The sequence below is a fragment of the Nerophis lumbriciformis genome, linkage group LG16 (assembly GCF_033978685.3).
Source record: "Nerophis lumbriciformis linkage group LG16, RoL_Nlum_v2.1, whole genome shotgun sequence".
Classification (NCBI taxonomy): domain Eukaryota; kingdom Metazoa; phylum Chordata; class Actinopteri; order Syngnathiformes; family Syngnathidae; genus Nerophis; species Nerophis lumbriciformis.
The window spans coordinates 3,709,076-3,727,098 of NC_084563.2; the positions used below are offsets into that span (position 1 = coordinate 3,709,076).

The following is an 18,023-nucleotide window of genomic DNA, read 5'->3' on the forward strand; positions in this document are numbered from 1 at the left end:
TAGAAACTTCTTAAGACCAACTTCAGATAGAAACTTCTTTGGACTAACGTCACATAGCAACTACTTAAGACCAACTTCATATAGAAACTTCTCAGAACCAACTTCAGATAGAAAGTTCTTAAGACTAACTTTAGATAGAAACTTCCTAGGACCAACTTCAGATAGAAACTTCTTAGTACCTACTTCAGATAGAAACTTCTTAAAACCAACTTCAGATAGAAACTTCTTAGGACTAACGTCACATAGAAACTACTTAAGACCAACTTCATATAGAAACTTCTTAGGACCAACTTCAGATAGAAACTTCTTAGGACCAACTTCAGATAAAAACGTCTTAGGACCAACTTCAGATAAAAAGTTCTTAGGACCAACTTCTGATATAAACTTCTTAAGATCAACTTCAGATAAAAACTTCTTCGGACCAACTTCAGACAGAAACTTCTTAGGACTAACGTCACATAGAAACTACTTAAGACCAACTTCATATAGAAACTTCTTAGGACCAACTTCAGATAGAAAGTTCTTATGACTAACTTTAGATAGAAACTTCCTAGGACCAACTTCAGATAGAAACTTCTTAGGACCTACTTCAGATAGAAACTTCTTAAGACCAACTTCATATAGAAACTTCTTAGGACCAACTTCAGATAGAAACTTCTTAGGACCAACTTCTGATAAAAACTTCTTAGGACCAACTTCAGAAAGAAAATTCTTAGGACCAACTTCTGATGGAAACTTCTTAAGATCAACTTCAGATAGAAACTTATTCGGACTAACGTCACATAGAAACTACTTAAGACCAACTTCATATAGAAACTTCTTAGGACCAACTTCAGATAGAAAGTTCTTAGGACCAACTTGTGATAAAAACTTCTTAGGACCAATTTCAGATAGAAAGTTCTTATGACCAACTTCTGATAGAAACTTCTTAAGATCAACTTCAGATAAAAACTTCTTCGGACCAACTTCAGACAGAAACTTCTTAGGACTAACGTCACATAGAAACTACTTAAGACCAACTTCATATAGAAACTTCTTAGGACAAACTGCAGATAGAAACTGCCTAGGACTAACTTCAGATAGAAACTTCTTAGGACCAACTTCTGACAGGAACTTCTTAGGACCTACTTCAGATAGAAACTTCTTAGGACCAACTTCAGATAGAACCTCTTAGGACCAACTTCAGATAGAAACTACTTAAGACCAACTTCAGATAGAAACTACTTAAGACCAACTTCAGATAGGAACTTCTTAAGATCAACTTCAGATAGAAAGTGCTTAGGACCAAATTCAAATCGAAACTTCTTAGGACTAACTTCAGATAGAAACTTCTTAGGACCAACTTCAGATAGAAACTTCTTAAGACCAACTCAAGATAGAAACTTCTTAGGACTAACTTCACATAGAAAACTACTTAAGACCAACTTCATATAGAAACTTCTTAGGACCAACTTCAGATAGAAAATTCTTAGGACCAACTTCAGATAGAAACTTCTTAGGACCAACTTCTGACAGGAACTTCTTAGGACCTACTTCAGATAGAAACTTCTTAGGACCAACTTCAGATAGAAACCTCTTAGGACCAACTTCAGATAGAAACTACTTAAGACCAACTTCAGATAGGAACTTCTTAAGATCAACTTCAGATAGAAAGTGCTTAGGACCAAATTCAAATCGAAACTTCTTAGGACTAACTTCAGATAGAAACTTCTTAGGACCAACTTCAGATAGAAACTTCTTAGGACCAACTTCTGATATAAACTTCTTAAGACCAACTTGAGATAGTTAAATCTTAAGACCAACTTCAGATAGAAACTTCTTAGGACCAACTTCAGATAGAAACTTCTTAGGACCAACTCCTGATATAAACTTCTTAAGACAAATTTCAGATAGAAACTTCTTAAGATCAACTTCAGATAGAAAGTGCTTAGGACCAACTTCTGATAGAAACTTCTTAGGACCAACTTCAGATAGAAACTTCTTAGGACCAACTTCAGATAGAAACTTCTTAGGACTAACTTCAGAAACAAAGTTCTTAAGACCAACTAGAGATAGAAACTTCTAAGGACCAACTTCTGACATGAACTTCTTAGGACCAACTTCAGATAGAAAGTTCTTAAGACCAACTTCAGATAGAAAGTTCTTAGGACCAACTTCAGATAAAAACTTCTTAGGACCAACTTCAGATACAAAGTTCTTAGGACCAACTTCAGATACAAAGTTCTTAAGACCAACTTCAGATAGAAACTTCTTAGGACCAACTTCTGACAGGAACTTCTTAGGACCAACTTCTGATAGGAACTTCTTAGGATGAACTTCAGATAGAAAATTCTTAGGACCAACTTCTGATGGAAACTTCTTAAGATCAACTTCAGATATAAAGTGCTTAGGACCAACTTCAGATAGAAACTTCTTAGGACCAACTTCAGATAGAAACTTAGGACCAACTTCTGATAAAAACTTCTAAGAACCAACTTCAGATAGAAAGTGCTTAGGACCAACTTCTGATAGAAACTTCTTAGGACCAACTTCAGATAGAAACTTCTTAGGACCAACTTCAGTTCGAAACTTCTTAGGACTAACGTCACATAGAAACTACTTAAGACCAACTTCACATAGAAACTTCTTAGAACAAACTGCAGGTAGAAACTGCTTAGGACTAACTTCAGATATAAACTTCTTAGGACAAACTTCAGATAGAAACTTCTTAGGACCAACTTCAGATTGAAACTCCTTAGGACCAACTTCAGATATACATTTCTTAAGACCAGCTGCAGAGAGAAACTTCCTAGGACCAACTTCAGATAGCAACTTCTTAGGACCAACTTCAGATATGAACTTCTTAAGATCAACTTCAGATAGAAACTTCTTAGGACCAACTTCAGATAGAAACTTCTTAGGACCAACTTCAGATAGAAACTTCTTAGGACCAACTTCAGATAGAAACTTATTCAACGTATTCTTTAGTCCATAGTAACTGGACTGTTCAGTTTATTGGTCAGATCTAGTCTTAGTTGGTCAGATCTAGTCTTAGTCGGTCAGATCTAGTCGTAGTCTTAGTTGGTTAAATCTAGTCTTAGACTTAGTTTGGCCAGACCCAGTCTTGGACATGGATTTGTTAGATTTAGTCTTAGTCTAAGATTGGTTTTGGTTGGAGCAGTTTTGGTTTGGACATCATGACGTCATCATTCCAACAATGTTGTGTGTGTGTGTGTGTGTGTGTGTGTGTGTGTGTGTGTGTGTGTGTGTGTGTGTGTGTGCACTGACCTGCAGCACGGAGTGTCCCTGAGGACTGTTCTCCGGCAGTTCGGCCTCATAGTGGCTCCTCTCAAACTTGGGCACGTTGTCGTTCTGGTCGGTGACCACCACCCTCAGCAAGGCGCTGCTCGCCCTGGCCGGCCTCCCGCCGTCGACCACGCGGATGTTGAGGTCGTACGAGTCCTTCTTCTCGCGGTCCAGGTTGCCCATGACCACCAGCTGCGGCAGCTTCTCGTCCGTGTCCACGGCCACCTGCAGGCTGAAGAGGCGGTCGGCGTCGGGCCCCGTGCTCAGCGAGTACTCGGCCACGCCGTTGACGCCCGAGTCTCTGTCGGTCGCCATGGGGATGGCGAAGAGGGCGCCGACGTGCGTGTTCTCGGGGATGGACAAGGTGAGGATGGGCGAGGAGAACTGCGGCGTGTTGTCGTTGATGTCCAGGACCTCGATGCGGCCCTCGATGAGGCGGGGCCCTGAGCCCATTCCCTTCACCATGTCTGTGATGGACACCTCGAACTCCAGGTAGCACTTGTCGCCCTCAAAGAGGTTCCGACAGTCCCTCAGCGTCTCGCGGTCCATAGGGGTCTCGGTGGTGTAGATGTCGCCCGTCTTGCCGTCCACCCTCAGGTAGGGCGCGCCCACCTCCAGCTTATACAGGTGACCCGTGTCGGGGAGGCCCCGGTCCGCCGCCAAGCTGCCCACCAGCGTGTTGGGCGGCTGCTCCTCGGGGATGCGATACGGGACGTCGGAGGGCGCGGCGCCGCACGACACCAGCAGGACCGCCGCCAGGTAGAGCGGGATGGGCGCCGCCATGACGGGACGCGCCCGCGGCGTTCTGCAAGAGCAGGAGGCAGAGGACACGTTAGTCGGACCAGCGGGACTCCAACAAGATGCTCGTCCCTCCCATGGATGCTGACAGGAACACTTTTCTGTCACTGTCTACTGGGGACACCAAAAACTGTTGCACATATATGTGTTTGCCTCCTGGGGACACCAAAAACTGTTGCACATATATACATATAAGTGTTTGTCTCCTGGGGACACCAAAAACTGTTGCACATATATATGTTTGTTTCCGTGGGTGACCAAAAACTGTTGCACATATATGTGTTTGTCTCCTGGGGTAACCAAAAACTGTTGCGCATATATACATATATGTGTTTGTTTCTTGGGGACACCAAAAACTGTTGCACATATATACATATAAGTGTTTGTCTCCTGGGGACACCAAAAACTGTTGCACATATATGTGTTTGTCTCCTGGGGTAACCAAAAACTGTTGCGCATATATACATATATGTGTTTGTTTCTTGGGGACACCAAAAACTGTTGCACATATATGTGTTTGTCTCCTGGGGTAACCAAAAACTGTTGCGCATATATACATATATGTGTTTGTTTCTTGGGGACACCAAAAACTGTTGCACATATATACATATATGTGTTTGTCTCCTGGGGACACCAAAAACTGTTGCGCATATATACATATAAGTGTTTGTCTCCTGGGGACACCAAAAACTGTTGCACATATATATGTTTGTTTCCGTGGGTGACCAAAAACTGTTGCGCATATATGTGTTTGTCTCCTGGGGTAACCAAAAATGTTGCGCATATATACATATATGTGTTTGTTTCTTGGGGACACCAAAAACTGTTGCGCATATATACATATATGTGTTTGTCTCTTGGGGACACCAAAAACTGTTGTACATATTTACATACAGTATACGTGTTTGTCTCCTGGGGACACCAAAAACTGTTGCACATATATACATATACCGGGTATGTGTTTGTCTCCTGGGGACACCAAAAACTGTTGCGCATATATACATATACTGTAAGTGTTTGTCTCCTGGGGACACCAAAAACTGTTGCACATATATATGTTTGTCTCCTGGGGTGACCAAAAACTGTTGCGCATATATACATATATGTGTTTGTTTCTTGGGGACACCATAAACTGTTGCGCATATATACATATATGTGTTTGTCTCCTGGGGACACCAAAAACTGTTGTACATATATACATACAGTATACGTGTTTGTCTCCTGGGGACACCAAAAACTGTTGCACATATATACAGTATACGTGTTTGTCTCCTGGGGACACCAAAAACTGTTGCACATATATATATATACACCAAAAACTGTTGCACATATATACATATATATATATATATATATATATATATATATATATATATATATATATATATATATATATGTGTGTGCTTGTCCCCTGGGGACACCAAAAACTGTTGCACATATATACATATTTACATGTGTGTTTGTCTCTTGGGGACACCAAAAACTGTTGTACATATATACACATATACATATATGTCTTTGTCTCCTGGGGACACCAAAAACTGTTGCACATATTAACGTTTGTAGATATATGTGCTTGTCCCCTGGGGACACCAAAAACTGTTGCACATATATACATATTTACATGTGTCTTTGTCTCCTGGGGACACCAAAAACTGTTGCACATATTAACGTTTGTAGATATATGTTTGTCTCCTGGGGACACCAAAAACTGTTGCACATATTAACCTTTGTAGATATATGTTTGTCTCCTGGGGACACCAAAAACTGTTGCACATATATACATATTTACATGTGTGTTTGTCTCTTGGGGACACCAAAAACTGTTGTACATATATACACATATACATATACGTATTTGTCTCCTGGGGACAACAAAAACTGTTGCACATATTAACGTTTGTAGATATATGTTTGTCTCCTGGGGCCACCAAAAACTGTTGCAAATATATAAATAAATAAATATATATGTATATATATATATATTTATATATATACATATATATATACATATATATATATATATATATATATATATATATATATATATATATATATATATATATATATATATCTGTGTTTGTCTACTGGGGACACCAAAAACTGTTGCACATATATGTGTTTGTCTCCTGGGGACACCAAAAACTGTTGCACATATATACATATATGTGTTTGTCTCCTGGGGACACCAAAAACTGTTGCACATGCATACATATACGTATTTGTCTCCTGGGGACACCAAAAACTGTTACACATATATACATATATGTATTTGTCTCCTGGGGACACCAAAAACTGTTACACATATATACATATATGTGTTTGTCTGCTGGGGACACCAAAAACTGTTGCACATGCATACATATAAGTGTTTGTCTGCTGGGGACACCAAAAACTGTTGCACATGCATACATATACGTATTTGTCTCCTGGGGACACCAAAAACTGTTGCACATGCATACATATACGTATTTGTCTCCTGGGGACACCAAAAACTGTTGCACATACATACATATACGTATTTGTCTCCTGGGGACACCAAAAACTGTTGCACATACATACATATACAGTATGTGTTTGTCTCCCGGGGACACCAAAAAGTGTTGCACAAGCAGAAGAGTGACCACTTCCTGCTGACCAATCGTTGGTGTCAGTTTTTTGGACAGGAAGCAGAGAACACGCCTCAATAGTCATCAATTATACAAACATGAATCATAATCAATAATCGTTCTTCACCACACACACACACACACACACACACACTACACACACACACACACACACAATGTAACACGCACACACACACACTGTAACACACACACACACACACACACACACACACAAGCATGCAAACAAAGAAATGACCAGAAGAGTCACTATGCAACTAAATGTGAGTGAACTACATTACCCAGAAGGCTTAGCGCTGTAGACAGGAACAGGAAGTAGCTCAATCAAAATAATTGATGTATTATTACATGTTGTTCTAAAACCAACACAAGCTTTATTCAACAAAGACTCATTAGATTGGTTCAAATGTGTTGTGAGGTTGACTTTGTGCCAACATTTGTCACACAATCAACACACTTTTACACACTTGTTGGAGTCGTAATGTTCTATTTCAAGTCGGGACTAAAACAGCAAATGTTCAACCTGTTGGTGCTCACTGCTTCGTGTGTGTGTGTGTGTGTGTGTGTGTGTGTGTGTGTGCGTGCGTGCGTGCGTGTGTGTGTGCGTGCGTGCGTGCGTGCGTGTGTGTGTGCGTGCGTGTGTGTGTGTGTGTGTGTGCGTGTGTGTGTGTGTGTGTGTGTGCGCGTGTGTGTGTTCTCTGAGAGCTGACAAATGCTCAACCACCAGCCAGTGACCTCTGACCCTGAGGCATTTCACGCATCACCGTGGCAACGGCAATAAAACTCAACTTGCTCAATTTGAGGCTTCTTCTCACTCAAACTACCCCATTTTACCCACTATATAAGCCACGCCCACTACATTTTACCCACTATATAAGCCACGCCCACTACATTTTACCCACTATATAAGCCACGCCCACTACATTTGACTCACTATATAAGCCACGCCCACTACATTTTACCCACTATATAAGCCACGCCCACTACATTTTACCCACTATATAAGCCACGCCCACTACATTTTACACACTATATAAGCCACGCCCACTACATTTTACCCACTATATAAGCCACGCCCACTACATTTTAACCACTATATAAGCCACGCCCACTACATTTTACCCACTATATAAGCCACGCCCACTACATTTTGCCCACTATATAAGCCACGCCCACTACATTTTACCCACTATATAAGCCACGCCCACTACATTTTACACACTATATAAGCCACGCCCACTACATTTTACACACTATATAAGCCACACCCACTACATTTTACCCACTATATAAGCCACCCTCACTCCATTTTGCCCCCTATATAAGCCACGCCCACTACATTTTGCCCACTATATAAGCCACGCCCACTACATTTTACCCACTATATAAGCCACGCCCACTTAATTTGACCCACTATATAAACCATGCCCACTACATTTGACTCACTATATAAGCCACACCCACTACATTTTACCCACTATATAAGCCACGCCCACTACATTTTGCCCACTATATAAGCCACGCCCACTACATTTTACCCACTATATAAGCCACGCCCACTACATTTTACACACTATATAAGCCACGCCCACTACATTTTACACACTATATAAGCCACACCCACTACATTTTACCCACTATATAAGCCACCCTCACTCCATTTTGCCCCCTATATAAGCCACGCCCACTACATTTTGCCCACTATATAAGCCACGCCCACTACATTTTACCCACTATATAAGCCACGCCCACTTAATTTGACCCACTATATAAACCATGCCCACTACATTTGACTCACTATATAAGCCACACCCACTACATTTTACCCACTATATAAGCCACGCCCACTACATTTTACCCACTATATAAGCCACGCCCACTACATTTTGCCCACTATATAAGCCACGCCCACTACATTTTACCCACTATATAAGCCACGCCCACTACATTTTACACACTATATAAGCCACGCCCACTACATTTTACCCACTATATAAGCCACGCCCACTACATTTTACACACTATATAAGCCACGCCCACTACATTTTACCCACTATATAAGCCACGCCCACTACATTTTACCCACTATATAAGCCACCCTCACTCCATTTTGCACCCTATATAAGCCACGCCCACTACATTTTGCCCACTATATAAGCCACGCCCACTACATTTCACCCACTATATAAGCCACGCCCACTACATTTCAGGGGGGGGGGGGGGGAGATATTATTCCATATATAGGTCGCAGTGGCAGAAATATACTTGTTATTTACACAGAATGTTTATTTACATACCTTCATTGTGTCTAATTGGCGTCTGTGACAGGGCAGTAAAATGGCTGATCAAACAAAACAGAAGCCATCGTCATTAACCACAATTGAAAAGTGTGACCAATCTGTTTTTTCAACTCATTATAGTTGGACAGCACTACTAAAAGCATCTCCATAAAACTGAATCCATGTCATTTCAACAGTCTTTGAGGGCCAATAAAAACTAGCTAGGGCCCCAAATTAGCCCTCGGGCTGCACTTTGGACACCATTTTGTTTGTTTGTTGTCACATCCCTGATTTTAAAGTGCTCAAAGTTACATTTCCAAAGCAGCAAACCATCAAAGAGAGTCTTTGAAAGTATTTTTTATCGACTTTAGGCGTCAAAAACAAGAAATGCTAGCGTTAGCGACGAGCTAGCTGGCGTCGCTATCTTGTTGACGAGAACGACGACGACGAGGTCGTGAGAAGTTTGTTGTTGATGTCAAGAGAGAACATTCTTCTTGTGACGTCCTCCTCCCAGATGATTTGTTCCCCCGTGTGTGTGTGTGTGTGTGTGTGTGTGTGTGTGTGTGTGTGTGTGTGTGTGTGTGTGTGTGTGACCATTCCTCTTTCCCACAGTCTGTCTCAGAGCCGACAACTTTATGAACTTGTGTTGTTTTGTTTCCCATCGTGTGTTATACCGGGCTTTCTGCTCCGCCGCTCCCAGTCTGTGGAACGCTCTCCCTGACCACCTGAGGGCACCACAGACTGTGGATGATTTTTAAAAAAGGCTTAAAAAAACTTTTTTTTAAAAGCCATATTTTTTAGATATATGCGTACTAGTTCTAGTTTTTATTTGTATTTATTTGTATTATGTTTTTATTCTTTTTTTAATACACTTTAGCACTTTGAGGTTGTTTTCTCAATGGAAGTGCTTTTTACAAATAAAATCTATTATTAATAAAAGGAGCGCAGTGTGCATGCCGGGCCACTAGTTGGTGCTGTTACTTGGCAAAGCAACATCTAACTTGTATTTTTTTTATTTTTTAAGTCGTCATTAGCGATGTACTTTGAGACTATTGGGATCGAAACCGAAAGTTTAACTTGGCGCGTATGTGTGTGTGTGTGCATAGCGCACACACCTTCTTCTAAAACTACACGTCAAAACACGCTTGTATCGTTCTGCTCAAAGATGAAAACATTGTTTTTTTGCTTTTAGGAATCTGTTGTGTCTCAATAGAATATAATAGGTAGATTAGTTTTTTTTTTTTTTTACATGTGAGTAATATAAATACAGTCCATTATACAGCATTATTCACATGTGAATAATATAAATACAGTCTATTATACAGCATTATTCATATGTGAATAATATAAATACAGTCCATTATACAGCATTATTCACATGTGAATAATATAAATACATTCTATTATACGGCATTATTCACATGTGAATAATATAAATACAGTCTATTATACAGCATTATTCACATGTGAATAACATAAATACAGTCTATTATACAGCATTATTCACATGTGAATAACATAAATACAGTCTATTATACAGCATTATTCACATGTGAATAATATAAATACAGTCTATTATACAGCATTATTCACATGTGAATAATATAAATACAGTCTATTATACAGCATTATTCACATGTGAATAACATAAATACAGTCTATTATACAGCATTATTCACATGTGAATAACATAAATACAGTCTATTATACAGCATTATTCACATGTGAATAATATAAATACAGTCTATTATACAGCATTATTCACATGTGAATAATATAAATACAGTCTATTATACAACATTATTCAAATGTGAATAACATAAATACAGTCTATTATACAGCATTATTCACATGTGAATAACATAAATACAGTCTATTATACAGCATTATTCACATGTGAATAATATAAATACAGTCTATTATACATCATTATTCACACGTGAATAATATAAATACAGTCTATTATACAGCATTATTCATATGTGAATAATATATGTACATACCGTCTATTATACAGCATTATTCACATGTGAATAATATAAATACAGTCTATTATACAGCATTATTCACATGTGAATAATATAAATACAGTCTATTATACAGCATTATTCACATGTGAATAACATAAATACCGTCTATTATACAGCATTATTCACATGTGAATAATATAAATACAGTCTATTATACAGCATTATTCACATGTGAATAATAAAAATACAGTATATTATACAGCATTATTCACATGTGAATAATATAAATACAGTCTATTATACAGCATTATTCACATGTGAATAATATAGAGTCTATTATACAGCATTATTCACATGTGAATAACATAAATACAGTCCATTATACGGCATTATTCACATGTGAATAATATAAATACAGTCTATTATACAGCATTATTCACATGTGAATAACATAAATACATTCTAGTATACAACATTATTCACATGTGAATAACATAAATACCGTCTATTATACAGCATTATTCGCATGTGAATAATATAGAGTCTATTATACAGCATTATTCACATGTGAATAACATAAATACCGTCTATTATACAGCATTATTCGCATGTGAATAATATAGAGTCTATTATACAGCATTATTCACATGTGAATAACATAAATACCGTCTATTATACAGCATTATTCACATGTGAATAATATAAATACAGTCTATTATACAGCATTATTCACATGTGAATAATATAAATACAGTCTATTATACAGCATTATTCACATGTGAATAATATAAATACAGTCTATTATACAGCATTATTCACATGTGAATAATATAAATACAGTCTATTATACAGCATTATTCACATGTGAATAATATAAATACAGTCTATTATACAGCATTATTCACATGTGAATAACATAAATACAGTCTATTATACGGCATTATTAACTTGTGAACAATATAAATACAGTCTATTATATAGTATTATTCACATGTGAATAATATAAATACAGTCTATTATACAGCATTATTCACATGTGAATAACATAAATACAGTCTATTATACAGCATTATATACATGTGAATAACATAAATACAGTCTATTATACAGAATTATTCACATGTGAATAATATAGAGTCTATTATACAGCATTATTCACGTGTGAATAATATAAATACAGTCTATTATAGAGCATTATTCACATGTGAATAATATAAATACAGTCTATTATACAGCATTATTCACATGTGAATAATATAAATACAGTCTATTATACAACATTATTCAAATGTGAATAACATAAATACAGTCTATTATACAGCATTATTCACATGTGAATAACATAAATACAGTCTATTATACAGCATTATTCACATGTGAATAATATAAATACAGTCTATTATACATCATTATTCACACGTGAATAATATAAATACAGTCTATTATACAGCATTATTCATATGTGAATAATATATGTACATACCGTCTATTATACAGCATTATTCACATGTGAATAATATAAATACAGTCTATTATACAGCATTATTCACATGTGAATAATATAAATACAGTCTATTATACAGCATTATTCACATGTGAATAACATAAATACCGTCTATTATACAGCATTATTCACATGTGAATAATATAAATACAGTCTATTATACAGCATTATTCACATGTGAATAATAAAAATACAGTATATTATACAGCATTATTCACATGTGAATAATATAAATACAGTCTATTATACAGCATTATTCACATGTGAATAATATAGAGTCTATTATACAGCATTATTCACATGTGAATAACATAAATACAGTCCATTATACGGCATTATTCACATGTGAATAATATAAATACAGTCTATTATACAGCATTATTCACATGTGAATAACATAAATACATTCTAGTATACAACATTATTCACATGTGAATAACATAAATACCGTCTATTATACAGCATTATTCGCATGTGAATAATATAGAGTCTATTATACAGCATTATTCACATGTGAATAACATAAATACCGTCTATTATACAGCATTATTCGCATGTGAATAATATAGAGTCTATTATACAGCATTATTCACATGTGAATAACATAAATACCGTCTATTATACAGCATTATTCACATGTGAATAATATAAATACAGTCTATTATACAGCATTATTCACATGTGAATAATATAAATACAGTCTATTATACAGCATTATTCACATGTGAATAATATAAATACAGTCTATTATACAGCATTATTCACATGTGAATAATATAAATACAGTCTATTATACAGCATTATTCACATGTGAATAATATAAATACAGTCTATTATACAGCATTATTCACATGTGAATAACATAAATACAGTCTATTATACGGCATTATTAACTTGTGAACAATATAAATACAGTCTATTATATAGTATTATTCACATGTGAATAATATAAATACAGTCTATTATACAGCATTATTCACATGTGAATAACATAAATACAGTCTATTATACAGCATTATATACATGTGAATAACATAAATACAGTCTATTATACAGAATTATTCACATGTGAATAATATAGAGTCTATTATACAGCATTATTCACGTGTGAATAATATAAATACAGTCTATTATAGAGCATTATTCACATGTGAATAATATAAATACAGTCTATTATACAGCATTATTCGCATGTGAATAATATAGAGTCTATTATACAGCATTATTCACGTGTGAATAATATAAATACAGTCTATTATAGAGCATTATTCACATGTGAATAACATAAATACAGTCTATTATACAGCATTATTTACATGTGAATAACATAAATACAGTCTATTATACAGCATTATTTACATGTGAATAATATAGAGTCTATTATACAGCATTATTCACGTGTGAATAATATAAATACAGTCTATTATAGAGCATTATTCACATGTGAATAATATAAATACAGTCTATTATACAGCATTATTCGCATGTGAATAATATAGAGTCTATTATACAGCATTATTCACATGTGAATAATATAAATGCAGTCTATTATACAGCATTATTCACATGTGAATAACATAAATACAGTCTATTATACAGCATTATTCACATGTGAATAATAAAAATACAGTCTATTATACAGCATTATTCACATGTGAATAATATAAATACCGTCTATTATACAGCATTATTCACATGTGAATAACATAAATACAGTCTATTATACAGCATTATTCACATATGAATAATATAAATACAGTCTATTTTACAGCATTATTCACATGTGAATAATATAAATACAGTCTATTATACAGCATTATTCACACGTGAATAATATAAATACAGTCTATTATACAGCATTATTCACATGTGAATACTATAAATACAGTCTATTATACAGCATTATTCACATGTGAATAACATAAATACAGTCTATTATACAGCATTATTCACATGTGAATAACATAAATACAGTCTATTATACAGCATTATTCACATGTGAATAATATAAATAGTCTATTATACAGCATTATTCACATGTGAATAATATAAATACAGTCTATTATACAGCATTATTCACACGTGAATAATATAAATACAGTCTATTATACAGCATTATTCACACGTGAATAATATAAATACAGTCTATTATACAGCATTATTCACATGTGAATAATATAAATACAGTCTATTATACGGCATTATTCACATGTGAATAACATAAATACAGTCTATTATACAGCATTATTCACACGAGAATAATATAAATACAGTCTATTATACAGTATTATTCACATGTGAATAATATAAATACAGTCTATTATACAGCATTATTCACATGTGAATAATATAAATACAGTCTATTATACAGCATTATTCGCATGTGAATAATATAGTCTATTATACAACATTATTCACATGTGAATACTATAAATACAGTCTATTATACAGCATTATTCACATGTGAATAATATAAATACAGTCTATTATACAGCATTATTCACATGTGAATAATATAAATAGAGTCTATTATACAGCATTATTCACATGTGAATAACATAAATACAGTCTATTATACAGCATTATTCACGTCTGAATAACATAAATACAATATATTATACAGTATTATTCACATGTGAATAATATAAATACAGTCTATTATACGGCATTATTCACATGTGAATAATATAAATACAGTCTATTAAACAGTATTATTCACATGTGAATAATATAAATACAGTCTATTATACAGCATTATTCACACGAGAATAATATAAATACAGTCTATTATACAGCATTATTCACATGTGAATAACATGAATACAGTCTATTATACAGCATTATTCAAACGAGAATAATATAAATACAGTCTATTATACGGCATTATTTACATGTGAATAATATAAATATGACCATGACTTCTGTTTTGTTTTATCAGCCGTTTTACTGCCCTGTTACAGACACTCTTTGGAAACAATGAAGGTATGTAAATAAACATTCTGTGCTCTTTGCTTCAAAACATACACTTTTTATACTCTTTTAATGAAATGAGAATTTAATTTGATGCAGGTTTTTTGTGGAAACAAATGAATGAAAAAATAATTATGCGATAATTATTTGTTTCAATGCAAAATAACAATTTTGCATGTTTAAAAGAGGAATTTGCGTATGTTCCTAACACAAAATTTGATCCCAGTACAAATATTCACCCACAAGGAACATGAAATGGTTATATTCAAATGATGTTCTTAGCAGTGATGCAGCAGGAAGGGGCTGGGAATACGTTTTAGGTAAAATGTCACGTTTTGACAAGACAAGACAGACTCTGATCTACTTTTTGTGTGTGCGACTACGTGTACAAAAGAACACAACACATTGTCGTGTAAGTGTGTGTGTGTGTGTGTGTGTGGTACAGGTCAATTTAAATGTGTAAGGAGTCACACAACCACAATGTCGTCCTGCTGTGTGTGTGTGTGTGTGCGCGTGTGTGTGCGTGTGTGCGCGCATGACAAAGCCGCTCGTCGGTCCTGCTAGCGCCCGCCATTAAGTGTGTTGGCTATTGACATTCAGAGTGCGTCTCCGTGGTAACGACCTCACACGGTGGTGCATTAGACGACCTTACGGCGGCGACACGGCAAGTTAATTCCCCGACATTTTATTTTTTTATTAATGATATGTATTATTATCATTATCATTATTACATTCATTTGCGACGTCAGCAAAAACACAAAGCTAAGATGTCACATTTTAGCATCTAGAATGTTCTAATTAGGCTTGAAAACTGTATCATGATATATATATATATATATATATATATTTATTTTATTTTTTGATATCAGCCGACATCCATAATTGTTATTATTTTTAATGAAAAATAGATGAAATGTAAACATTTTTATTTGAAATATAACCTTCCTCTGATTATAACCCCATCAGCTATATTGTATTGTTTTATTTTTTTAATATATTTATTATATGTCAAAAAAAAGATATACAAAAATTAATTTAAAAAATGAATATAAAATAAATGAAAATTATAATGAAACTATCCTATGATTACAATACTTTTTTTTAATTAGTTGTTTTATTATTTAATATAATTATATACAATTAATTAAATACATAAATACAAATTAAAATGAAACTATCCTCTGATTATAATCTACTCAAATATATTTTATTATTTTATTTTATTATATATTTATTTATTTTCATTTTATTTTTATTGACATCCAGCATCAGACATTCCTATCTATTACATCATATTCACATCAATCATATATCTATTGTCTGCCCTAAATGTCAAAATATTTTTGTTTATATCCCACCCATACCACTCAACCCCCCCCAAAAAAGAAAGAAACAACAAAAAAAACAAAGTAATATCTACAAATACATCAATTAAATAAACAAAGAAAGAAAAGAAAAAAAAATTGTAATAATAATAATAATAATACATTAATAATAATAGTAATCAGAAATAAAATAAAAAATAAACAGATACCTATACATATATATATATATATATACCGTATTTTCCGCACTATAAGGCGCACCTAAAAACCACAAATTTTCTCAAAAGCTGACAGTGCGCCTTATAACCCGGTGCGCTTTATATATGGGTTAATGTTAAGATTCCTTTTCATAAAGTTTCGGTCTCGCAACTTCGGTAAACAGCCGCCATCTTTTTTCCCCGTAGAACAGGAAGCGCTTCTTCTTCTACGCAAGCAACCGCCAAGGTAAGCACCCGCCCCCATAGAACAGGAAGCGCTTCTTCTTCTACTGTAAGCAACCACCCGCCCGCGTAGAAGAAGAAAAAGCGCGCGGATATTACCGTACGTTTCATTTCCTTTGTGTGTTTACATCTGTAAAGACCACAAAATGGCTCCTACTAAGCGACAAGGATCCGGTTCATGAAAAGACGCAATCTCTCCATCCGCACACGGACTACTATTTCACAGCAACTGATATTCCTGTGAACCGCACTGTGGATACAACGGGAGCACGTACGGTGAATATTCGCACCACAGGGAATGAGAAGTCATCCTTCACTGTGGTTCTAGCTTGCCATGCTAATGGCCAGAAACTTCCACCCATGGTGATATTCAAAAGGAAGACCTTGCCAAAAGAGACCTTTCCAGCCGGCGTCATCATAAAAGCTAACTCGAAGGGATGGATGAAGAAAAGATGAGCGAGTGGTTAAGGTAAGTTTAAGTTTACGCGAAGAGGCCGGGTGGCTTTTTTCACGCAGCTCCGTCCATGTTGATATACGACTCCATGCGCGCCCACATCACGCTGGTTTTAATATATTATTAAAGTTTGACTGACCTATCTGACTGTTTTTTTGACATTCCTTTAGCGCAGTTAGATGCGGCTTACAACACGGGGCGGCTTATAGGTGGACAAAGTTTTGAAATATGCCGTTCATTGAAGGCGCGGCTTATAACCCAGGGCGCCTTATGGTGCGGAAAATACGGTATATACCCACACATACATATATATATATAAATATATAAATACATATATATACATACATATACACTTGTAGGGAGTAATCCCC

At 35.4% G+C, this 18,023-nt stretch overlaps 1 protein-coding gene across 2 annotated transcripts in view; it reads right to left on the reverse strand.

Annotated features, from left to right (window-relative positions):
* Positions 1-18,023, reverse strand: part of LOC133616944 (protocadherin-1-like) — a 294,172-nt gene that overhangs the window by 263,195 nt on the left and 12,954 nt on the right. For both annotated transcript variants that reach the window (XM_061976523.2, XM_061976522.2), the window contains exon 2: positions 3,268-4,090. In XM_061976523.2, the coding sequence (XP_061832507.1) occupies positions 3,268-4,068 (801 nt within the window). In that variant the 5' untranslated portion in view covers positions 4,069-4,090. The remainder of the gene's footprint in view (positions 1-3,267; positions 4,091-18,023) is intronic.